The following is a 24,185-nucleotide window of genomic DNA, read 5'->3' as shown; positions in this document are numbered from 1 at the left end:
ACTTTCCATCGCCCTATCAATATCTTATTGTCCAAGTAATGTATAGCAATAACGATTGCCTACCGGTACTTTTACTTTCGTTTACGTCTTGAACGAATATGTCTTCGTATAAACCTGAAAGTTCGATATATCCGAACCAATCGGTCCCATTCTTTTATTACCTAATTCGACAAATCGATTTCTGTGAACATACGCGTCTGTTCGACGACATATTCACGATAGATCTCGAATGTTTCCTTCCAATCTGTCATCGTGCTATCGTACCGCGCGCCAGCTACGCTTTCAAACTTTGGTCGCAAGAAGTAACATCAGATGTCGCTGGAAGAAACAGAGAGCGTGTGCGCGCGCGTGTGTTGCGTGCGTGTGAGAAAGAGAGAGAAAGGAGGTTGTCGCTCACTATCAAAACAAAATATGAAAGAAGACGAATTGTTGTCTGAGCCGCAAGAGTACTCCGATAATATGTCAAATATAGATCTTGCTATTAATTTGGAAAGGCAAAAATTCCCATTTTGTATAGTTTGGACACCTCTGCCGATTCTGACGTAAGTAGAGCTAGAAAAATAACCTCAATCGGTGGTACGCTGGAATTCTTGTATAGTACGAATCGATCGATATATGATATATCTGCGTTGCTGATTTCGCAATATCTCCCCTTATCGCAACCTCAAAGCGTTTGCTTTTGTTTCGTTGTGAAGATATTTCTTACCGATCATTGGTCACGTGGGGATTGCCACTTCTACCGGTGTGATACGAGACTTCGCTGGTCCGTATCACGTTGCGGAAGATAATATGACGTTTGGAAAGCCCACAAAGTACTTGCAATTGAACTATACCAAAGCCAAAGGAGGCGTTCAGGGATGGGATTCCGCTGTCGCAAATGCGAGTGAAATCTATAAAAATAGAATGGTTAGTGCTTAAGCTTGTTCTAATCTTCGCAATTATTTTTCTCTAAGTCTACGTCTATCTTCTTCACAGCACAATTTATGCTGCGACAACTGTCATTCTCACGTAGCTACAGCGTTAGACCTAATGTCGTATGACAATTCGAATAATTGGAATATGGTAAAGGTTGCGTTTCTTATGCTTATCTGGGGAAAGTATGTAAGGTAAGAGAAGATTCGACAGATTCGACGCCGACATCAACGTTACCGAGCATCTTAGAACGCATCTGTCTTTTTTCAGTTTTTCAGGTTTTCTTAAAACTTGGATGCCATTTTATCTTCTGGTGTTCGCCATTACCTCGCTTTGTCTGGTACTACGATAATACACACGATATTTGTATAATACGTTTTCTCTGCTGCTCGTGAGTGACGTTCGCAATCGATTCGCTACCAAACGTTGACAGGTGTATGTTGCGTCGAAAGAATCAATCGTCTGATGATACTTAATATTTATTAAAAGCACTCATTAATACATTAAAATTATACATCCGATACAAATGTACAAACTCGTGACATATAATATAGAATATACTTAAAATTATGAATAAGTGCTATGTTACAAACGCGCGTACAAAAACTTGATCGCGTATTTTCTTTATCGAATAAATTTGTGCTCGTGCATTATCGAGCGTGGGTGAAGGTAATTTGGTTTAGTTTCTCTTCTTTGTTTTTCTTTCCTTCGTTAAATCATGAGTAGAAAGTACACGTTTAATTACGAACGCATCAATAAAAAAAAACGAGTAACGGTGGTTTAGACGATCACGTGGACATTGCACGTTGGAAAGGAAATCATTCGTCGCTTCTACTATTCATTTCTGCCATGATGCTTTCTTCCAACGAAAAACTATAATCGTAATTTCGATTTTCTATTCTCTCTATAAAAGACAAAATCTCGCTAATTCTAAGGTTATCTATCTCGAAATCGTTGCTCGCGTTAATCTCCAGACGTTTGCACAATTTAAATGGAACTCCGTTCAAATAGTGCGGTGCGTTCTCTCCTTGATTATAGTCTTTGTCTAATTCGGGCGGTAAGCCTTGGCCAAAGTTTGGAACAGGAGGAACGTACGGATATAAATTACTACTAGAATGCGTAGCCGCGGTGTTGTGGCTTGTATCCATTGGCATTGCTGGGGGCATTGAAATGATATCGAATCCATCGCTTTGACTCGATGACTGTTCTTCTTCCGTGGAATCGGGAGGCGAGTCCTTATGTCGTTTCTTCTTTCCGAATAACCAAGACATTTTTAGCGAATGCGATGCAGCGAAATGGCAACGACGATTATTCCAATGTATCTCGAAAGGCGGAAGAGGTTATCTGTGTGAAAAAAACTTGACAACCTAACCAATCTCGACCAATGGACATAGGTAAGTTTTTGATGACGCGTGACTCGAACATGTAAAGTGATTCACTCGACACGAGTCAGCGAAAAATGAAAAAAGAAATACTCACTTACAATGGACTTAGGAACACTAGAACGAAACGTACGTTTACAAGCTACCCACAGTCGATCGATGATTACGCGCCATAGCATCAACGATATTCCTCGTCATCTTGGTTTAAAAGAAGTGAGCAAACAAAAGTAAAGTCCGTCGTTCGCATTTGTAACGATCTATATTAACTGGGAGAATAACTTGAACAGCTTTTATTTAGACCGATCGAGAATGGTATTTAACGCGGATACAATGTTTCGTCAAATGTTGGAACTACATTGCGAAAACAGATTGTTTCGAAGATTGATTGACAGATGGCAGCATCACGGCAAACCTAACCCAAACTGAATATTACGCGGCGCAAGCGTTCGAGTAAACGGGCTGGGGTTAGGAGGTGGATCAGAAAGAGTGGAAGAGAGAGAGAGAGAGAGAGAGAGAGAGAGAGAGATGCGCAACGTCATCGCGGTAATCCTTGTCGCGTTCGAGGCCGTTCAAGATACAGCAGTCGCGGTAGTTGGCAAGACTGCAACGATTCGCCAAGTTGTAGGTTAGAGATAGCTTGTACAAGTAGCTAGACGACGACATCGTGAAATCGCGAGGAGCGATGAAGCGTTGAGGAGCAATCGTAGAAAGTTTAATCGACAATTTGTACGCGTGGAACGGTGTCACTGTGTATACAAGGTGTTTCCAAGAGGTACACGTCGTTCGACGAAATCCAATTTACGCGTTCCTCGTGTCTCACGAAACGCATGCGTGCTACCAAGGTAACCAAGTGCATCTGGCAATAATCGGACGAGCCGTTATAGTTGAACAAACCACGTCGAGGTAGCAGCGCGATCGCATTGTTTTTATGTTTCTCGTGTGTGTACATGCCATGCATATACGCTCTGTGTAAGGCGTATCGCGAGTGTCTCGCGAGTGACCAGCGTTTCTTCCTTCTACGCGTTCGCCGTTTTTCTCGAGTGTTCATACTAAAAGCGAGATTACACCGAGTGCCATCGCGAGACATTGGTTACGTTCGTGGTTCGCAAAGGTGTGGCAGCGTTAAGTCAGTAAGTCTTGGTGTTGGATTTGCGCGGTACCGACCATTGCTGGCTGTTCTCTTCGCTATTTCTTCGATGCGTTCTCCTCCTCCGCTTCCTCCCCCTTCTTCTCCTCCACCTCTTCCTTTTCTCTTTTTTCTTCTCTCCTCTTTCTTTCTATTTCTTCTCCAATTTTCTCGGTCCTCGCTATTTCTCTCTTCTTTTTCGCTGTTTCTCCGTCGACAATCAATCTTCCGTATCTTTTCTCCTCTTGCCTTCACGTCACACGCACGCACGCAAGCACGCACGCATGCACGCACGCACGCATGTACGCACGCACGAACTCATGCATATATGTGTGCGCGTGTTTCCATACACAGACACTCGTCTATCTCTCCTCCCTCCCTTCCCCGTCTCTCTCTTTCTCACTCTCTCTCGTTGACATATACACACATACATAAGTAAAACATTCTCCACGAATCTACGCGTCGCATTTTTGCCACGTGTCGAACGATCAAAATGTATTCGTAGTTTAGCAATTAAGTGATTTATTGTACGCGATACCAGTCTCTAAGCATAGTTTGTTCGATCTCTCGATCGTTCGATTCGGATCATCCGAAAATCGAATCTTCCATTTTGGGAGATCGAAGCGTTTTGCCGATGAGAGCGAGTGACCGCTTTCGTGACTTTCGATCTGTTACCGCTACCGCTACCGCCGCTCTTTACCCACCACACGACCACTATCATCGCCACCGCTACTACCACTACCACTGTACCGCCACCACCACTACCACCGCTAGTGCCACTATGTCCACTTCCACTACCGCCATCGCCACCACCACCACCACCACTACCACTACCACCACCACCACAACCATCATCATCATCATCGTTGTCACGGACACTGACACGGGACTCGTTCACGAGCTACAAATACCGACACTAATACCAATACGATTTTCATCGTAACCGCGATTGAACGTCGAGCATGCCGCTCCTCAAACACAGAGTTCGATTTCCGAAATTAAAATCTTCGGAAATGTTTAATCTTTTTCAAAGTCTAGAAAATGATAAATTAAATTAGCATCACTCGGGCCAGCCTGTGTATGTGTGTATGTGCGTGCGCGTGTGTGTGTCTCTCGTTTTTCTCTTTTTTGTCAGCTGTTTCTACATAAACGATTTTCACGGTTCGACAAAGAAGTCGTTCCATTCCATGTGACTTTGGCGCGCAGACAAACGTTTTTGCCTTCTTTTAATTCAACCGAAGGTTATATCTCGGCGCTTCCGCGAGCTAACGTTTTTCGTTTACCCGACGCGAAATACCAATATCCATTCGTTCGGTATTTCGTTATCGACGTTATTCGCTATCCTTTATAGTCTTCGAATTGATTCGGTTGAGTTTAGCGAATGCCGTGTATAAATGCCGTGTATACATGTCGTGCGTGCGCGCGAGGGTACGCGCACTCGCGAATACAAGTCGATCGATGTGGTTTCTTACATGGACGTTCGGTATATTTATTTAACGATCGTTTCTATCTAAACGAGACGTATACGTTACGCGCCAACTTTAGTATTCCCAACGTTTTCCAGCGAATCGAGAAATTTCGCGACTATCGGTTGTTATGAAACGAAACGGAAGTATTGGCCGACAAAGATGATATCGATCGGCCCCTCGAACGAATTGAACGCGATCGAAGTTTAACGCTGACGCAGCCGGTAAACACGATAACCATTCGAGAGATCGCGATTCACTTCCACGATCGATCGTATCTGGCGAATCTCGAAATTTTGATAAACGAGATCGAGCCTACGCGCGACATGCGATACTCGGTATGCGATACGCGACACGCGACGCACGACACCACGCGCGATACCTACCAGAATAAATCTAATCGAATGAGAAATTTGGATTTCCCGTTGAGAGTGGTGATCGAGTGGCAAAATCACGGCGTCGCCTGTGTCACGTGGACGCTTCGACTTCCGCGTTTACGGTTGAAAAGATCGAAGAAAAACGAGGAACGTTCAGTTTTCGTGATTTTCAATTTCATAGCACATTTCGTTTTTTGACAACTAGGAGACAACAGAAGATTATCAAATCACGATCGTTGTAACGTTCGAAATATCTCAATGAGATATAGCGGTTTGAACGATTCGGTGTATTGGGTAAAAACAGGGAACGTCTACTCCTTGCTCGATCGAAACACGCAATATGACAAGGATTACAAGTACTGTACAGTAATTACTATGTTAACATTCTTTTTTCGTGATATCTAATCAAAGTATAAACTTCGCTTTATAAACAATACAGTTAAATTTATCGAACGTTGCTTCTTTACCACTGGATCAAAAAGATTAAAACTTGATTTTGCCGAATAAAGTTATTTCGAGACAATCCTTGTTTTTTCCTCTTACCCTTTAGTTTCTAACTCGACGATCGCGTACGCTCTAGCAAGTTGTGTCGTAGTTGTTTTTAAGAGAGAGAGAGAGAGAGAGGGAGAGGAAAAAATTGCTTGTTCGCGTTGCAGGAAACGCATGCGACCAAGACAGAAAAGAGTTACGACGTTGCAGCGTTGACGGTAAATGCAGGGTTCGGTGAATGTTGAAGGAAACAGAATGTCCAGCGAACAAGCGCGAGCAAGCGCCGTCGCGACCAGAGGTAAGTTTTCGACGTAGAGACACGTATACATTTGAACTGGATTTTCCGGTTCTTAATACCAATTCAACGTTGGAGTGGCAAGAACGGTGATCGATGAATTTCGGATCGGCTCGCGATTTGCGACTCGCGACAAACGCGGATAAAGAGAACGAGAAACGATGCGGTCGAGGTCACCATCGACGCGACCCGTGATTGTGGTTGTTGGCGATATTCTAGCAGCGTGGGAATCGACGTTCGCAAACTAACTGCCACGCGATCGAGAAACGATCGCGAAGATAACGACGTGCAGCCTCCACAATAATAATAATAATAATAATAATACTACGAACGATTGGTCGTCGTCGAGTCGATCCCAATGTCTCGACCGTTCTTGCCCCCGACCGTTCTTCTGGTCTATTTCGTTGATTTTCAATCGATAGCGATAGGATCGATTCTCTTCGAGACGAAAATTCTCCCCGAATCGGTCACGAACGTCGAACCATCCGTACGAATGGCCTGTTCGCCGGTCTTACCAACCGGTCGTACCGTGTTTTTCGATTACGAGCGAGATCGAGGTAAAGTTGATGTTTCGTTTGGAGCGTCGGTGCGAATCGATTGTATGGGAATCGTAACAGGCTTCGAACGTATCGAACAGCGACGATAATCGTCGAGTATTATCGTTTCTCGTGCCGCCCATATCCTTCGACCATAGCCGTCTCCGCTTCTTACGGTTGATCGCGAAATCGCTGGCGCGCTCTCAACGTCAACGCGGTAGGTTCATTCATCGTTTGGTATATATTTTCGATCCGTGCCACCCCTTCTCTTCCGCGATCGCACTTGTTGCCATTGAGCGCCGGGACGAGCCGCGTACGTGCGCATAGATCATCGACGCGACACGATGTGACACGATTAGACCAGGCTAGACCAGACCGGAGACGAAACCAAACGAAACGAAACGAAACGAGACCGCGACACAAGCCGAGTACGGCAAAGGGTGGGGTGGGGTGCAATGGGCAAGCAAAGCAACGAAAGTCAAAGTCGATACTTTCGAGGAATCACGGTTATTTTAGAGATAGGGGAATTTACTCGCTCGGTACGCGGTTACGCGTAAGAGCGAGAAAAATGGAGGGGTGGAAGATGACGCGCGACGTGGTCGAAGAAAGAACGAGTAAAAATAAATCTCGAAACGCAGCGGGGATCTCTCGATCCGAAATAGATCGTAGATCAGCGACCGTCGTTATCTGTCATTCGCGATCCATGATCTATGATTCGTCGATCGTCGAAGCCACCAGCTGAGCAGGAACGCGACGGAACGCGACAGAGCGCGCGTGCGAATGAGAAAGAGAGAGAGGGGGGAGGGAGAGAGAGAGAGAGAAAGAGCTGGTATAACGTTTGTTGCACGGTTTCTCGAGCTTTCTATTTTTAGACGGCCCGATCGAGCATACGGGCATCGTCAAGGCCGCGCGTTGCGAAACGATTATCGGTGGCACATGTTGCGCCCGCGCTACCAACCGGAACCGAATCGACCCAACCCGACCCGACCCACCCATTCCATCGCGACCCAACTCGATCCAACCGAATCTCTTCTTTTCCTCGTTTCTCCATAATTGTTCGGCCCTGTCTCGACGCGCGTGCAACTTTATCTTTGCGTCGAATCGAATCGAACTTTTTTACAACGGTGAAAGAAGACACGACGGGCGCGTATCAGTTTGGTAACGAGCCGCTTCTCTTACTTCCTCGGCTGTATTTGTCCGCGAACGGAGACGTTGGATGTCGAGGTTCTTTGGTGATGGTATTTGGTACGTAAGCTATGCGACGGCTTCTCATTTGCGACCAATTTCGTCTGTTGATATGGACGACGGACACCAGTAGCGTCAGAAGGATTCCAATGCATTTCAGCGACATGATCTTTCGCGTGTCGTGCTCCGAAGACGCCGTCCACATTAGAAACTCTACCACGTCTTTCGCCAATTGCGACTCCGTGGCCGGTGTGCCATCGTCGTACTCGACGATTCCCTCGTAGAACATCTGCGAAAGCGTTGAAAGAAGCAACGGTAGTAAAAAATAAGTATCGGTGAGACGAGGCGCGTTCGACGAATCGCGAATTCGCTAGTGCCGTACTCGTGGCATCGTGGTAGATCCACCGGTGAAGTAAACGTTGAAGTGTTGGCCTTCGTCCGGAGTTACCCCTGCTGGAGGGTCCATCCATCCGGTTAACAGAGAAAACACGTAATCTAGGCCGCGTTTGCGCGTCAAAATCATGTAAGTTAGATCCGGTGGAACAGCGCCATAGTTGGCGGCTTTAGCCGCTTCATCATTCGGATAAGGAGAAGGAATCGCGTCGGACAATATCGCCGGTCTCGTGTAATAGTTGCCTTGATCGTCGGGGCCGTCCTCCACCTGATCGAAAGCGTTCGCTCGGTTACGACTGGTTACGCCAGAACGCCGCGTCGCGTCGGTCAACCACCGCGCTCTAACTCTCATAGAAACCTGGAACTCGGCGGCGATCCGTTTAACCTCTTCCGCCGTGTGCGTTACGTTGACCAGGTCAAGGAAACGAACGAATCGTAGACTGTGACACGTGTGGCACACGGTTCGATAAACCTGCCATCCTCTTCTCAGAGCGGCGTGATCGAACGCCTTGAACGTACCGTTGAACGCCCATGGGTACTTGGGTGGTCTGATTTCTATTCCCTCGAACGCCTTCACCGACGACTCGTTCAGAAAATAAAGAACAACACCGCAGCTTCCGATCGCGGCTGCGGTAAATCCGAACAACGCCTTTATCCTTTTCCTATCGAACGACCAACGAAATCGACTCTCGCTGTTAAATTTACCACAGGCCGTGGAAACAGCTCGACCGACTCTGCCGATTACCGCCATCATCTTTTCCTCGAATAGACGCGATCGACGCTCGAACGACGAATCGATTCTCGCAAATCGCGCTCGTCCGTTGTCGCGCAAGCCATTTGTTCGTGTAACTCGATGCGATACGCGATACGCAACGATGCCGAGCCACGCTCGTAAAGCGTAGAAATCGATTCGTCGGTTCGCGTCGTTCGGCGATCGCAGCCCGTCGTGTTAGACGCGAGGTGCAGGGACGCGAGACGGTTGGTTCGTGAACGTGTAGTTTCTGTCGCGGTTACGCAACACGTAAGCCACGTTACACAACCTTTTACAATAAAGGTGTCGAGTGTATTTCCGCGACGTTATAAATAAACTACTCGGTTATGCTTGGCATTATGCATGCGCGCATATTGCCGAGCTTACGTCGAATCGGACCTACACCCGCTGTCTCGTGCGCAGCAGCTGTGTCGACAGGACGAACCGCGCAAACAACACGACTCGTGTTTACACGCGCGATATTCCTCCATCATGTTTCTCGAGATTTTTTTTTTTTGCCCAAGCAATACGACGCGATCGATCGTGCCGCGCGTCCAGTCGCTTCGCTGTCGTTCGACTTAGCCCCTTAGGTAATTTCATCTTCGCGTCCTGGCGCATCGTATTATCGGCAAACGGTTGCAACGCGATCGTCCACGAGATGACGAACGAGCGATAACGTTACGGATGCGATAATCGGCGTGTCGACCGAGGCAGTCTAATAATAGATACCTACGTATCGATCCGTCACCACGACAAACCGTTATTGTCTTTGATATCGTGGTGGAGTCGAAACGCGCGCGTTAACGAAAGATTGATTCGTTCGATGGAGAGACGAAAGAGCGTGGTTGTTATCAAAGAGCGTATCGAACCGCGCTATTTATACCAACGACGCTCGTCGTGCTTCGATACCACGGTATATACGGGCTATACGGCAACGCTTGGATTAACCAACCCGCTAATCGATGCGCTTTGTTTCCGCGCGCGCTAAGCTCGTTTCAACCGCCTCGCGAGTATCCGCTCACCGTGCGGTCGGTAGGGCCCCCTTTTGAAAAAACGAATCGCTGTCTAAACGACGACGGTGACGGTGCGTGCTCGTTTTACGAGCCCAAACGAGGGTAAAAACTAGTCGGCGCACCTTTGTCCAGTTTCGATCTCGTCGGTGGAACGAGGTCGCCGAGGAGGCGCTCGAGCGGTTGCGCGATCGAGTTTGTCGCGTTCGAATCGATCGCGTTCGATCCGAGTTTGCGTCTACATCCGCTCGGCAACGTTGACGACAGCGGCGGTGGCGGAGGCGGCGACGACGACAACGATGACGAGTACGACAACAACGACTACGGCGGCGAACAGCCACGCGCGTAAAATCGTCTTTCGCGTTTATTTTCACCGGCTTCATTTATTTTTGCTCGGATTGCCGTTTACCAGGGGTGCTGCTTGCGAACGGCGTAGGGCCACGCGTTCGATAACTCGATCTTCCGCAGTCGTTGGACCAAGTGGACGCGACCAGTCGATCGCGAGGCCAACTGTCACGAGCGTCATTCCGATTGCGCAAAGATCGCGGTTCTGCGCGCTCGCGGAGGAAAGGTCGCTTTCACTGCGATGGCTAGCGTGCGAGAAGGAACGCAAAAGACTACGATGATCCATATATTTCGGATCTATTCAAAGCCGAGTTTTGGTAGTTTGCCAAATCTATTTTTCCGAGCGAAGGCGGGATCGCTTATTGTGCCCGTGCTAATTTTGTCGCGTCGTAACGCTCTCCATTCCGGAGGTGTGGGTGGTGCTGCTGCTTGCTCGATACTCACTACGCGAGTTTTCAATCGTTTACACGCGGCCAACATTCCCGTCCCCGTCGCCGACCAGTCGCCCTTCAGCCGAGCTTCGTGCATCGATTTTTCCAAAGCCCTCGCATTCACCAGCTACGTACGCTCGACGATATTCCACGATCCTCGTGCCTTTCTCCGCGCATCACGATTCCGATCCAATCGGATTCGATCGTGAAATTCACGTTGGAAAAAACGTTTCATCGGTTGGACAGCCTAACGGAAACGACCGCCGATCGATCGCCATGGCTATTTCTATTTTTATCGCAACAGCTAGTCGCTACGTGAACGGAGGTTACCGCTTCTTCCACGGTTTAGCTTACGCGATAGCAGATTCTGCCGGGGCCTCTTAAACTTTCTTCTCGTCGCGTATCTCTCGTTGGACAAAAAAGATTTCTCTCTTCGTCGAGAATTCGCGTTCGCTCGCCTCTGCTCTTCCGTCCGCGAGATGCGCGGTGGAGCGAGCGTGTATTTTCCAGACGAGAAAATGCTTACGGCGTGGCGTCGCGCTCACGTAGGAGGCGCCAAAGTTCGTGCACGCGTAAACCTCGTGGAAGGTACTCGCGGAGTTGCAGAAATCAGGAGGGGGTAGTAAACATAACCTAGATTCGTGAACGGTGGCATCTGCCCGAAAGGAAGCGACCAAGTGGGATACAACCGATAACCTAGCTTAATAACGCGTTATAAAAGTAAACGTTGATCCGTGCAAAGGTCATCCTCCATCTATTTATAAATGGCTCGTATCTTTTAACTCTTTTTCCAACCTGTCGACCGCGTCTCGGTCTCTAATTTCCTGCATACGTGTGTACGTGCGCGCGTCGCATTTGCATTTTCGCGAGAGAAGCAACGCGTTCCTAGATCGACCACGAGTTTCTCTTTTTTCTTTTCCTTTTTTTCTTTCGTTTGTCCAGTAATCCTCTCGTAAGGCGACGGTGACGAATACTACGACGGCGACGACGATGGCGACAACGGCGCGATTACGATCGTCGACGTCGCCGTCGCTTTCGTTTCCGATGAGTCAGTTGAAGCATCGCTACAGCCTGTCGGGGTGGCGCCAACGCGTTGGCGGACTTGCTCCGTACGTTTTACGACAGTTTCAAATACCGAACGGGTGAACCGATAAGATCGGCCTTCCGTGTTCGGAATTCCCGGTGTCTCGCGGCGTCTCCGTCTTTTCTCTCGGATCTCTAGATCCCCTAGCAAAGGGCACGCGACACAGCGGCGGCCGAACGTAACGCTGGTAACTTTGGCAAGACACCGGCGCAGGGACGAGGGTCACGGTTCACGGTTTTCCTCTTCCAAACGACTCCGCCTGGTTTGATCGCGCGGCTCCTCCTAGTCCCGTCCTTTCTTCCTTCCTCGTCTCCTCCGTCGGCTCATCGTCCTCTAGTGGCACGAAAACACGAACGTCGGACGCACAGCGAATATTAATGCGTGTTTTTGCACGTGTAGACGTTTATTTTTGCTCGTATTTTTAGCAGCTGGTATTTTCGAACGGGACCGCCACTATTTTTGTCCTAGCACGCCATACGGCGTATTACCGTCCAGAGACCACCTACGAAGCGAATTCTCTCTCTCTCTCTCTCTGTTACAATTAAGCGAACGGACGGGTTTCTGTCGCGGACACAAGAACACGCAAGTCCATCTCCTGTCGCTTCGAGAGGTATTCGGTCGTTCCAGTTCGGTTCCAGAGATTCGAGAGGAACCGGGATAATATCGGACCAAGACGTCGCGGCCAGACCACGTACGTTCCGAACGTTCGTATCGATTTAGCTATTTCAAGCGGAAGCTGGTTTACCGTGTAATTGCGACAACACGTAATTAAACCGAGTTACGTGATCCACTACACGAATAAACGTCTCTCAGGTATCGTCGTGTAATTACGATACGCGGCAATGTCGGTTCGAAAACGTGCGTACGTGAACCAGACCGTGAACGTTTGCTCGAAACGAATTCCAGCGAAATTTGTTTGCCGCATCGCTATTTTGTTCCCACCCATCTATCTACCTATCTACCTATCCATCTATCTATCTGGTATCGCGCGTATCTCGTACGCGGCTGTACGCGTCGCATAAAAGAAACAGGACGGAAGGCGATTTTCGAGGATGTCGAATCGAAGGAATCGTGGTCGGTGTTGGACCGTTGGACGCGTAACGAATAGCGTTCTCGTTCGCGTCTACCGCGGTGCTATTTCGAAGGGGTGAAAGGGCCGTAGCTAGGTAAGCCGCTAAAAATAACACCGGTACATCATATCGAGCGGTCGTCTATAAATAGTGGCAAGTGACGAGAGACCCTGGATGGATTGGAGTCACGAGCAGCGCTACCTAGCACGCGCCATCTTTTAGAAAAATTCAAAACACTGCCACTCCTGGCTGTTACCCTCCTTCTTGGTCTCGCTGCCCGTCCAACGCCGTCCTCCTCCAACTCGATCGATCGATCGTAAATAACAATGGACGCGGCCATTCATTGACGCGATGTTGCCTGCAAGGTGGAACGAATCGACCAGCAAATCGACCTTACGGGCAATCGATTTTTCTCGCCGACTGGTCGTACAGTCGATACGAATCGAATCGACGCGAGACACGAATTCCTGCCGTATTCGATACGATGATCGACGAATTGCGAGATACGAAGCAGAATTTTATCGCACGTAACGACCACCGTTCGGCTATCGGGGCTCGTCGTTCGATCGATCGATGCGTTCGAGCTTCGGGGTGGAGCGACCAAACGAACGCTACGAGATGATTCAAGAAGGGGTGACCTTGTCTCCTATTTTCGGAAGGTAGATTTCTCGTGACTCTCGCCAGCCTTGCGGACCTGTCTCCCGAAAGGAATCGACGAGGAACCACCAGGTATAAAGATCGACGTTCGACGAACGTTTGGAAAGTCGATCGCACGTGTATCGTGGTATCCACGCACCACCTGCTAGTGGCGCGAAAATCTTTCGGGCTCGTCTCGCCGTCGATAGCTTTCCGCATTTCCGTCCGTATAGATTTGTCAGCGAATCGTTCCGTGGATAGAATCGCGCTCTAGGCATTCCGGAAAATCGTACGCATCGCGTAACGGACGACTAAATTGCGTCAGCGGGACGCGATGCATCGAGAATAAATTCCTAATCGCGCGCGTATTTAGAAGCGATACGATGGCGCATCGCCACGCTTTGTCTCGATTCGAGCCATCCGTCCGTCCTCCAGCCTTTGAAAATTCAGCGTCGCGATCCATTCCTCGCGTCTAGAACGTTTTGTTTACGCGAGCAAGCGAAAGGTAATCGTTTCCTCGATCGACGCGGCAGGAGAGTGCAAGGGAAAGAAGGGAAGCAGGCGAAAGGAGTAGAAGGAAGGATAGGTCGGCAAAGTTTATCGGGCTGGTCGCGGTGCGACGAAAACGAGCGAAGAACTCCGGCGAGTGTAAGTTTCGGCGATGGAAGAGGCAGTGGCGGAGCGAAGCAACGTGGAAGTACGAGGCGTGGGGAGACGGTGAATTTGGCAAGGAGGGAACGGTAACACGGCGGTATAACAGCGGAGAACAGAGCAACGCGCAAATGCGCTAGGAAGGCGGCGGAAGGGCAGCGGCGGCTGCTGCTGCCGCTGTTAGTGGTATAGAAGCTAGTGGGCGGCAAACTGGAGAGGTACGGAACGAGGCAGTTTTACAATTACGTTGGCGACGCTGTGCGCGCGCTCGCGCGAGTAACACAAATGTGGTCCGAACGCAACAATACCGGGTCTCTATAAATAGCCGAGATTCACGAAACTCGCGAGGCAGGGCGCTGTCATCGTGTGCGCGCGACACCCTCAGAGAATGCGAGAGAATCGCGAAAGAAACGGTAGCGCGTACCGCGCGCGCAGTTCTCTCTCGTTATCCGTGACATGCGCGCGCGCGCGCTCCAGCAAATCCGCGCTCCAGTCTCTACGTTTCGTCGTCGTTCCGAAATTATCGTCGCCGTCGTCGTTGTCATCGTCATCGTCGTCGTCGCCGACGTCGATATCGACATCGCCGTCGTCATCGCCGTCGCCATCGTCATCGTCACCGTCACTGTCGCCGACGGTGTTTCTATTACCGACACATCGACTCGTTCGCTCGACTCGATGGCCTATCTTCGATAAAACGTAAGCCACTATTTTTCACGTTCATCGCGTTTATCCGTGTTTTTAAAGTGCGATGCGAGCGGATTCGCGAATCAGCTTGCCGTTGAACAACAACGGTGTTGGCTTTTGTGTTCGTTTGGTGCAAAGAGTGATAATAGTGCGCGCGATGCTGCAGCCAGTCGATTAAACGCACGAGACTACGTGGTGAACGTTCTTCGCAAGAACGATGATAAATTCGTTCGAGAAAAAAGTGTATTTTAGCAACGCGTGGTCACGCGTGATCACCTACGTACGCTTTCTTTTCTTTTCTCGTCCTATGTATTTCGCTTTTGCCGTCGCTTCTCTTTCGCCGCATCGTCCTTTCGATCGTTTCCCCTCAGGCTTCTCCGCGTTTCGTTTTTCGTCACACGATCGTTGGTTAAACGGTTTCGACGCGTGTCACGAGACGATCGACGCTCTCTCATCGAAACTCGGCCTAAAAATTCGGTGCCGAAATTCTCTCAAAGTTCTCTTCTCTTCGCTCCCTGTCGTGTATTTTCCATTCGTGTCCACTCGCTCTCCGTCGATCGTCTCGAACGCTTCGTAGTAAAATCCGAGTCCAGGGATTTCCAGCCTGTTGTATCCTGTATCGCGATTCAAAGTCCATTTCCAAATCGACCGACACCTGTTGTGCCTAGCTTGTAACGACGCGAGCGACTAGCATCGTTCCCGTAACTTTCTGTCGTCCCGTTGGCTGCTTCCTTCTCTCTCTTTCTCTCTCCGTCCACTCCCCTCTCCCGTTCTCCGTCTCTCCGCTGTTTCCCCCCTATATTTTCTCGGTTTTCTCGGGTTTTTGTGCGTTTCAAAACGAAAGGCAACGCTGCCGCGATCGACGTTCGTCAGTTCCATTGAAAGTGTTATCGTTTCTTCCGCGCGAGTCCTCGTTACTTGATGCTCGCTTTGCCGTCACTCGTGTTTGGTACCGTCCAGGCGATATCGAACGGAAATGTCTCCGAGAGGGAAAAAAAGGAGGGAAAGACAAAGAACCAACGCGTCCGTGCACGAGCATGTGCAACGTAATTGAAATTATAGAGAGAGAGAGAGAGGAGAGAAAGACGTTGAACTAGTTTTTAGAGTTTTCAGTTTTCAGACCTCTTTCGAATATCGTTCGCGTCACAGCTAGAGGCAACGGGGGAACGAACTCCGGCGTAACGATGCGGACGAACAAGGAGAATCGCGTTTGTTCGTGTTCGCGAGACTCGTCGACATCGTGTCGCGCGTTAGCACGCATGTGCGCCGCGCCGACACGATTCATCGTTTTTCCACTGACATTTGCGGGAGATCGCGGCCGAAAGCGAGCGCGCGCGCGTTTCCTGGCTTCAACTCCTCCGTTTCTTTTTTACTCGATTTCCAGCGTATATCGACGCGACACGAAATCGCGCGATCTCGAAGAAAAGCGTTGCGCGCGAAAAACGAGACGACGGTTATTCGCATCGGACGAATTCTTGCAATTGCGCGTCCGACGGTCTCGAAACGAATCGAGCGGCCGCGATTCGCGAACTCGTTGTAACAAAGAGCAGAAACTGAAACACGCTTGACGTCACTGCGAATCATTCTCGCCACTTAGACGAAGTCACGAGTTCAATTTAGAAGGCGAACGAGCCAGTACCACCGTGGACCCGATTCGCCGTTTCGTTTTCAAACCTGTGAAACGTCGTTGCGATCTTTTACACGATCGCGTGTTACGTGTATCTAACGCAAACGAAAGAGAAACGAGGCGGGAGAACGTGGCGAACGAGACATCGATCCGTTCGCGTTACCAAACACTTTTTTCGAGAAATAAGCAATCGAAATAACACGGACAGAGATAGCGAGTCTAATTCTATCGTCGGTCTGTGACCACCGCCGAGTCGATTCGCCTTGTTCCGATATCGCTTTCATTACGGGGTCATTGGTCTTCCTTCCTCTTGCTTGGTCTTTCGCCTCGAGGAAATACGTAGCACATACATACGAGTCGTACACGCCCACGCGGTCACACTCGTACGATCGCGTTGTCTCGCGTCGCGTCATTTAGCGTCGCCTGCTTCTCCTACTAAATCCTCCTGCCCTCTTCCGTCTCTTCAACCTGTTGAAACCACGATCCTTCGGATCTCTTCTTTCGTTCCATTTTCTCAGCCTCCTTGTCAATTTTAATAGAAAATATACGCAACCGTGCGCATAAAATACAAGAAGGAAGGAAACGAGAAGTTCGAGTGTAACCGAGGAGCGAATAATTACGAGGATGGCAGAGATCGATCAAGCGCGTCGATATCCTATCGAACGAAGTTAGCACCGACAGCCATTCGATTTACGCGGTACGTAACAAACGTCAACTCGTGCGGAATCTTGAATTTTACTCGCGACGTAAGATACCGGACGTTTTTCTCCGTTTGCTGGAACACTTTGAGTATTTTATCGTGGTCGTTTCCAAGAGGCCGAGAACGAGGTGCGTGCGTGGCGTTGTTTCGATCATCGTGTTCGATGCGATTCGATCGACGCTTTAACGCGATAGTCGCGATCGGCAAAGGCAAGAGCGTCGCGTTAACGCGCGTCGCCTAGTGCAACGCGTACGATAGGTGGTCGCGCTTCCACTTACGTGTCGGAGGAAGAATAGAATTACGTCGAACAATCGGCGGCTACGTATTACGGAATCTGCGACACGTTGGAAGAAAAAGTGACGCGGACCAGACATAATTCGAAGGATCGTCGAAAGGAGAACGTAGGGACGAACGGAGAAAGTTGCGCGTGTGTGTGTGAGTGCGTGCGTGTGGGCGAGCAGCAGAGCGTCGGAGGAGGAAGGGGAGGCGCGTGTACCGTCGCGTTTAGTAGGTGCGTATATAAATGTCATCCTATATATAGCGAACGTTCGTCTAATCTTAGCTAGTCGGCCACCGGCCAGGAACACGAGTAAAAACTTACTTTGACTCTCTTTGCTCTCGGCCTCCTGTCCCGCTCGCACCGACCCCCATCCCTTTGGCGAACCAACGGCACGCAACGCGGCGCACTCCAATTTCCGCTCGAGCTCGCCTTTTCTCCCACGCGTTTACGCCTCGGTCCTCGTCCGATTCGCCGGCGATCTCGATTTATCGAGCGCTGCTCGGTCGGCCGACGTCCGATCGAACGCAAGACGACGGAGACCGAGTCCCTCTAAACTACGAAAGCATCGACAAAATACGAACCACCGCCTGCGCTGGTCTCGCCGAACCGACCGCGGTCACCTTTTCCTCTCTTTATACCAGCTACTCAACTGACCTACACACCGACATTCGCTCGCTAATAATAACGGTACATCGCGTCGAGGCGTCGATACCACGATTCTTCTTCTTCTTCTTCTTCGTCCCGTCTGTTTTCTTCGCTTACCTCTTCTGTCCCTTTTTTATCGTAAAATCACCACCACCGTCTCGATCGGACGAAATGTACGAAGCGCGCCAAACGTCGGCAAACGAGCAAACGTTATCGAAACACGTAGATGGCGATCGATGGCAATTATTTCGACCGATACGACGCAGCTGTGATCGCATTGGCTGACGATATCACAGGCGATGGAGGCTGGTCGGTGAATTAATAAATTTGCGAAACGTTCTCCTTTCGTACGACCACGATTGCGACACGCGTGCGCTTCCGTTCTGCGAATCGACCGATTTAACGAAGAATTTTGGCAGAGCGGATGGCGCACACAGCGAGGTTCGCGTAAATACGCGGAAATACGTGGAAACGCGAGGTTGCGTTGGAAGGGACGGCGATCGCAATTGCGGTCGGTACCTTTCGGCTGTGGCAACAGAAACACGAAGGAAAGAAAGGTGAACAGCAGAGCGAGCCTGTGGAGGAACGGCCCTCCTCCGCGATTAACCTTGGACTTGACTCGAAGGAATTCTCGCAGCGTACAGTGACCTCTGCTCGCCCGCTAACTCGACGCTCGTCGTCTCGACTCGGTTGGTTCGCGCTCGCGCCGCGCTCATCTTCGCTCTGTTTTCGCTCTGTTTCCATCCGATTCCGAAATCCACTCGAATTCGTACGTTCGCTTGTTTACGCGCACACGCTCCACCGTGTAGTACATCGATCCTATTTCAACGGACGTATCTCAACGGACGTACGTTCGAGCCATCGAGCCGCGCGAGCAATTTATTTATTTATTTATTTATTTATTTATTTATTCGTTTCGTACACGGGAAGTGAAATCCCATTAGAGTACAAAGAATCGTGTGTAAAGAGAACGGCAATGGAATACGAACATAAATTTTCTTATATTTCTCCGTATACGTATTTATGTTGTTGCTGCTTCGGCCTTCTATCACGTTACACGCGATTCTTTGTACTCTAATGGGATTTTACTTCCCGTATATGAGACGAATAAATTAAATTAAATTGAGTTAAAAAGAAAACGAGTAAGGAAACAAAGCAAGTCGGAAGATGCGAGAGGCTAGCGGAAAAGGAACGAAGAAGGGGAGAAATTAGAGAAGAGAAGAAAGGAAGAAACGCGCGCGTTACAAAACTCTGAAAATTTAGCAGAGAGACAGCCAGAAGAATAGCCGACGGACGAACCGTCGATCTAGCACCGCTAAACGTTTGCCTTTTGCCTTGTTTCAGAAGACGTGGGTTACAGGACCGTTGAGATCGCAACCGCGTTTACGCATCTACCGCAGGAAGGTAAGCACGGGAGAAGCGGACGAAGCGATCGCGATTCGTCGTATGTGTTCGTAAACGTTCGAGCGGAGATGCAACTCGAAACTCGACGTCTCGAAAGATCGCTACGAATCGAGATCGCGCGAGTTTTTCTCTCGAAAGACAAGCTTCGGACGCTTCGAAAACATTCGACGAGACATCGACGCTGGATCGAAACTCGATCGAACGTAAGAAGAGAACGAGATAGTTGTCGCGTGTGACGCTTCCAAAAATAAACACGCTATCGAGATTCCGAGACCGAGCGACGACGGACCGCTCAACGACGACGCTGGTCGCGGCGGTGTCCGTTTCCGCGCAGGAAACCAGACACGTTGTTGACACCGCTGCCGCCTTCTTTCCATTCTTGATATTCTCGTCTGAGCGTCGATGTCGTCGTCGGTAGCGCTTGTTCGCACGATCGTCCATTTCTTCGAAAGTGGAGTGACGCGAAACACATGCGCGTCGTCAATGCGTGCGTGTATATATATATATGTATATACGTGTACAGAGATGGCCCGGGATACGCCAGACTCGCCAATGTCCAGACCGAGAGACCTGGTCGTCGGAGTTAGTGCTACGACCACCTTGACATCGAGCGGCTATCACGCTAGCTCCGGCGAGTCACCGAGCCTGCACGGTCACGTGCTGCAGCAGAAGATATTCGAGGTAACGTAATCGATTCTCGTTCGTGGTTCCACGATTGCACGCGCGCCACGATCCTGCTTTCCTCCTATCCCTCTCTTTCTTTCCACCGTTTAATGGCGGTTGACGCGCGAACGCGATCGACGCACAGGTTCGAACATGCTCGCGATTACCCCTGACCGCGCCGTCGGCGGCAGACTCGAGACCGGAGAAGATAAAGTTTCTGTCGAAGCGATACGAGCGGTGACCAGCAACGTTGCACGGCTATGGAGAAAAATTTCGTTTGCACCGCTACGCCCCGTACGGGTAGCGGCGCGCGCATCTATATGCGCGTACACACACGGTGTTCTCGATTCGAATCTCGAATCTGTGCGTCGCGCCACGAAGACGAATCTCGAAATCGTTTCGAGCGTTACTCTCGACGCGTCGGTTGTGCTTTCAGCTACAGCAGCATCATCAACTACAGCAACAAATACTGCGGCAACAGTACCAAGCCCAGGAGCGACAGTTGGCCGAGATACACGAGCAACAGGTGCACCAGCTGAAGGTAAGTCGCGTTCGTCGCGGCGCGTCGCGTAACGTTCGTTCGTTCGATAGCGCGTGTGTCACCTCTTCGTCGATTTCGTTTCTCGGTCACCGTTCCGTGCGGTTCCTTCTCTCTGGAGGGTGACGAATCGCACCATCACCCTCCCGAGTATCGAACCACCGTCGTCCAAGATCCATTGTCTTCGAACCGTCTCCGAGTCGAAAGTCCAGCGGAACCTTCCGTTTCCTCGTAAGCTCGATCCATGCGCGACGCGTCTCTATCACCGACATATTTGAAAACGAGAGAGAGAGAGAGAGAGAGAACCTAGACCGGCGAGCAATGAAATTCCGCGCGTCGTACCTCGATGGGACGAGAAGTCGTAAATCGCGACGGATGAAAGATCGCGTCGAGTCCTTGGAGATTCGACTCTCGTTGTGTTTCCCTCCCCTCCCCTGCTCTCTTTACCTCTCCTATGCTATTTGTCCAACTGTGTCTTCCCCCGCCCCCGTCGTTTCTCGCTTCCACTTTCACCCTTCTTGCGGTAAAATTATCGTTGGACGTTGCTCGCACTCTCCCCTCTCTCTCTTTATCTATCTCTATCTCTATCTCTTTTTCTTGAATGGACGATATCGGCCGTTACCGTCAATGTCCAGCACACCGTCGTCGTGCAACGCGTACTTACTACCCGTCCGTCATATTATCGATCGAAACGAGGCGTCTTTTCTCTCGTGTTTTTTCTTCGTTTTTTTTTTCCCCTCTCTTTTTGTCGTAGCTCTGGCAACAGCAAAAACAGCTGGAAGAGCAGAGGAGAGAAAAAGAGAGACTCGAAGCACTGAAGAAGAAGGATAAACACGACCACAGTGCGATCGCTTCGACGGAGGTGAAGCAACGACTTCAGGTACTTGAACGGCGGGCAGGGCTCGGTCGTATATTGGGCCGAACCCATCCGCATGGGTAGAGAGAGGATTTTCGTCGTAGAAGGGACGCGAAGAGGCTAAGTGATAGGCGAGATAAAAGGGAGCGGAAGAAGGTAGGACGGGCGGGGGTGGGGGGTTTGAAATCAAAGAGAAGAAGGAACGTTAGACGACGAGATGGCAGGTTGAGTGGGCTAGGTGTTACGATTTGATCGAAAGCGTAACGTCGCTAGAGGTTCTCGTCGGTTTGTCGTTTGATAGTAGCAATGAACAGATGACGAGGGATGGTATGCGTAGAAGAGGGAAGGGAGAATGTTGCGCGCGAGTGTTCGCTGAGAGGGGAACCTTACGATTTCAGAGCTTCCTCGTGAACAAGAAGCAAAGGGAGGCCGCGGCCGCTGCGAACGGGGCCGTACCTGGTACAGCCGGATACAGAAGCTGGTGAGATTTTTTTCGAGACTGACGATTCTCGCGCGCGGGTTCACCCGCCGTCCTCTTGTTGTCGTCGATCTTCCTCGAGTACATCCTCTCGCGATATTTCACGCTTTCCGCCTATAACCCGTTCGCTTGCTTGCAATTTCGCTTTCTTTCTCGTCGCTGCACTATCTTTCTCTCTTTCCTCTCTTCTTCTCCTCCGCATCCCAATTCCGCATCCCAGTTTCTATTTGCGCCACGCTTTTCGACGATACCGCGCTTTATCCATCCGCTCACCCACCCCAGCCGCCAAGGATGCCGCAGGGGGTGTACTCGAGTAACAGAGCCGAGCGATACGATTCGATGGAACGGTCGATCGCTCGATCGCACGATCCACCGAGCGAACGACACTGGAACCGATTGAACAAGAAGCCGCGAATTTGTTGGTCAGGTTGCAACCGCAATCGGCGGAATCGGCGGGCGCGTCGAACGCTTCGCATCCCTACCGGATGCCACAGATGCTGCAAGAAAAGTTCGCCGATGATTTTCCTCTTCGGAAAACAGGTACGTACGCGCGACCACGCGCCGATACACCTTCTTATACTATAAATTCCCGTGTTGTCGAGTGATAAGCATATTTGGTGGAAGGTAGTCTCTTTCTATGTGTGCCTATGTACGATAGTAGAATGCCTCAACTAAAGCATGGTTTTTTGCGACGCCCCCGCCCCCCACCCCCACCCCGTCTCGATCATCTTGCCTGTCGGACAAACGTATACGTACGAACAAACGGAACGAACACGAACGCAAACGTACACACGACAGAGGAAAAGACGAACACAGAGAGAGAGAGAGAGAGAGACAGAGAAAGGCAGAGACACCGTGTAAGCCCCTGGCATCCGATCGACGATCATCCGACGTTGTCCTGATTGCGAGCTTGTCGACGATCGACGATCCGACCAGCGATCGTAACCCAAAGAAAAAAATTGTTAGCGTACAGATATTCGTAGACATTCGTGAAATTTATCGGGTTATCGGACGGATCGTGTGGACACGCTCGCACGTCGTGTCGTTTCCGCGTCCTTCTATCGTTCCTCCTTCCACGCGATCGCCCATATGCTCCTCGACGTCCGCCGCTCCCCCAACCCTGTGCCATCGTTTTACACTACTCTCCGGCCCGATACGACGACGACCAACAACTAACCCTGGCTAAAATTGGCCAGCCTCGGAGCCGAACCTGCTGAAGGTGCGACTAAAGCAACGCGTGGAGAGGAACATGGCCGCGTCGAGAAATTCACCCCTGATGGCACGCCGGAAGGATCGCCTGCTGTCGCACCTCAAGCGGAAATCACTGCTAGCAAGTACGTCCTTCGATCGAGCTTAATCGAAATTCGTTCGATTAATCGTCGACTTAATTGACTGTTCCTGCGTGAGCATTAGCAAACGATTCGTTGCACCCGTGTTTTCGATTAATCGATCGTTGATTTTTGCCTTTTTGCCAGTGTCCAGTAACAGCATGTCGACAACAAACGTTACCGATTAACATTACGTTTCCGAGACCGAGTCTCCTCTCGTTTCGCCTCGGCGTCGCTAACCGCGTTTCCCGCGCTCGCATCCTGCGAACATGGCAAAGGCGAACCGAAGGCGAAACGACGGGCGCGATGCGTCCCTTTCGCGCGAAGGAATTCGGGACAGTAGCGGCGCACACGGTTCTCTCTGAGATAGGCCGAGGGGGGACAGGTTGCTCGTTAGCTTTCCCGAATTCCGCAGTCTCGTACGCGACGAGTTGCAGGCAAACCTTGCCACGCTCGTCGCCGCTCGCTCATCCAACGCTTTCCAGATTCTAGCAGTAATCCGGAATCTGGGCCTAATTCACCACCGACCGTAAACAATTCTCAAGCGAGTCCCACCGCGGCAGCCAATGCAGCGGCAGCCATCCAAGAAGTGAGTATACGCGAAGAACGCGCGTTACGCTCACCCTTTCTTTCTGTCTTTCTCGTTTGATCGTTCGCAGGAGACGGAAAACACCGGCTACGGAGGTCCGTTGACCAGCAGCAGTCAGCAAGGTAGCCTGTCGGATCTGTCGTTGTTCAGTTCACCGTCCATGCCCAACATCTCGCTGGGACGACCTCACGTTCCATCCGGTTCGAGTACGGTGAGTGTTTTAGCCGCCGATCCTATAACGTGATCGTGACCGA

General features: G+C 50.2%; 3 protein-coding genes across 12 annotated transcripts in view; 2 read left to right on the top strand and 1 right to left on the bottom strand.

The window, feature by feature from the left end:
* The first annotated feature begins 164 nt into the window (after positions 1–164).
* Positions 165–1,585, top strand: LOC132907586 (transmembrane protein 222). The gene is made up of 4 exons (XM_060960834.1): positions 165–542; positions 696–906; positions 976–1,106; positions 1,183–1,585. The coding sequence occupies exons 1-4, from the start codon at positions 313–315 to the stop codon at positions 1,262–1,264; spliced, it is 654 nt and encodes a 217-aa protein (XP_060816817.1). The 5' UTR covers positions 165–312; the 3' UTR covers positions 1,265–1,585.
* Positions 1,374–2,790, bottom strand: LOC132907588 (uncharacterized). Of its 2 annotated transcripts, none has more exons than XM_060960838.1 (2): positions 2,392–2,790; positions 1,374–2,256 (listed from the first exon to the last, which is right to left on the bottom strand). In XM_060960838.1, the coding sequence occupies exon 2, from the start codon at positions 2,181–2,183 to the stop codon at positions 1,731–1,733; it is 453 nt and encodes a 150-aa protein (XP_060816821.1). In that variant the 5' UTR covers positions 2,184–2,256; positions 2,392–2,790; the 3' UTR covers positions 1,374–1,730. The 2 variants fall into 2 exon arrangements, with proteins under 2 accessions (XP_060816821.1, XP_060816820.1); XM_060960837.1 differs by having other exon boundaries at positions 2,396–2,788.
* Positions 2,791–2,831: 41 nt separating this feature from the next.
* The window catches only part of LOC132907557 (histone deacetylase 4), a 26,617-nt gene continuing 5,263 nt past the window's right edge, over positions 2,832–24,185 (top strand). For 2 of the 9 annotated variants that reach the window (XM_060960774.1, XM_060960773.1), the window contains exons 1-11: positions 2,832–3,424; positions 5,920–6,050; positions 19,420–19,479; positions 20,003–20,160; positions 20,579–20,683; positions 21,435–21,560; positions 21,935–22,017; positions 22,442–22,554; positions 23,211–23,348; positions 23,828–23,931; positions 24,002–24,142. In XM_060960774.1, coding sequence (XP_060816757.1) covers positions 5,975–6,050; positions 19,420–19,479; positions 20,003–20,160; positions 20,579–20,683; positions 21,435–21,560; positions 21,935–22,017; positions 22,442–22,554; positions 23,211–23,348; positions 23,828–23,931; positions 24,002–24,142 — 1,104 coding nt within the window. In that variant the 5' untranslated portion in view covers positions 2,832–3,424; positions 5,920–5,974. Of the gene's footprint in view, positions 3,425–5,919; positions 6,051–16,991; positions 17,148–17,452; positions 17,662–19,419; positions 19,480–20,002; positions 20,161–20,578; positions 20,684–21,434; positions 21,561–21,934; positions 22,018–22,441; positions 22,555–23,210; positions 23,349–23,827; positions 23,932–24,001; positions 24,143–24,185 lie in introns of those variants that run through there. The other 7 variants (XM_060960781.1, XM_060960780.1, XM_060960775.1 and 4 more) reach the window with 6 other exon arrangements.

Source organism: Bombus pascuorum, chromosome 5, assembly GCF_905332965.1.
Source record: "Bombus pascuorum chromosome 5, iyBomPasc1.1, whole genome shotgun sequence".
Classification (NCBI taxonomy): Eukaryota; Metazoa; Arthropoda; class Insecta; order Hymenoptera; family Apidae; genus Bombus; species Bombus pascuorum.
This window is presented reverse-complemented; position numbering and strand designations above follow the sequence as displayed.

Bases quoted from the DNA above. Each gene is read 5' to 3' on its own strand.
- LOC132907588 (XM_060960838.1), bottom strand. From the start codon at position 2,183: ATGTCTTGGTTATTCGGAAAGAAGAAACGACATAAGGACTCGCCTCCC.
- LOC132907586 (XM_060960834.1), top strand. From the start codon at position 313: ATGTCGCTGGAAGAAACAGAGAGCGTGTGCGCGCGCGTGTGTTGCGTG. The intron at 907-975 runs GTTAGTGCTTAA...TCTTCTTCACAG, and splicing joins AAATCTATAAAAATAGAATG to CACAATTTATGCTGCGACAA. The intron at 1,107-1,182 runs GTAAGAGAAGAT...GTCTTTTTTCAG, and splicing joins ATCTGGGGAAAGTATGTAAG to TTTTTCAGGTTTTCTTAAAA.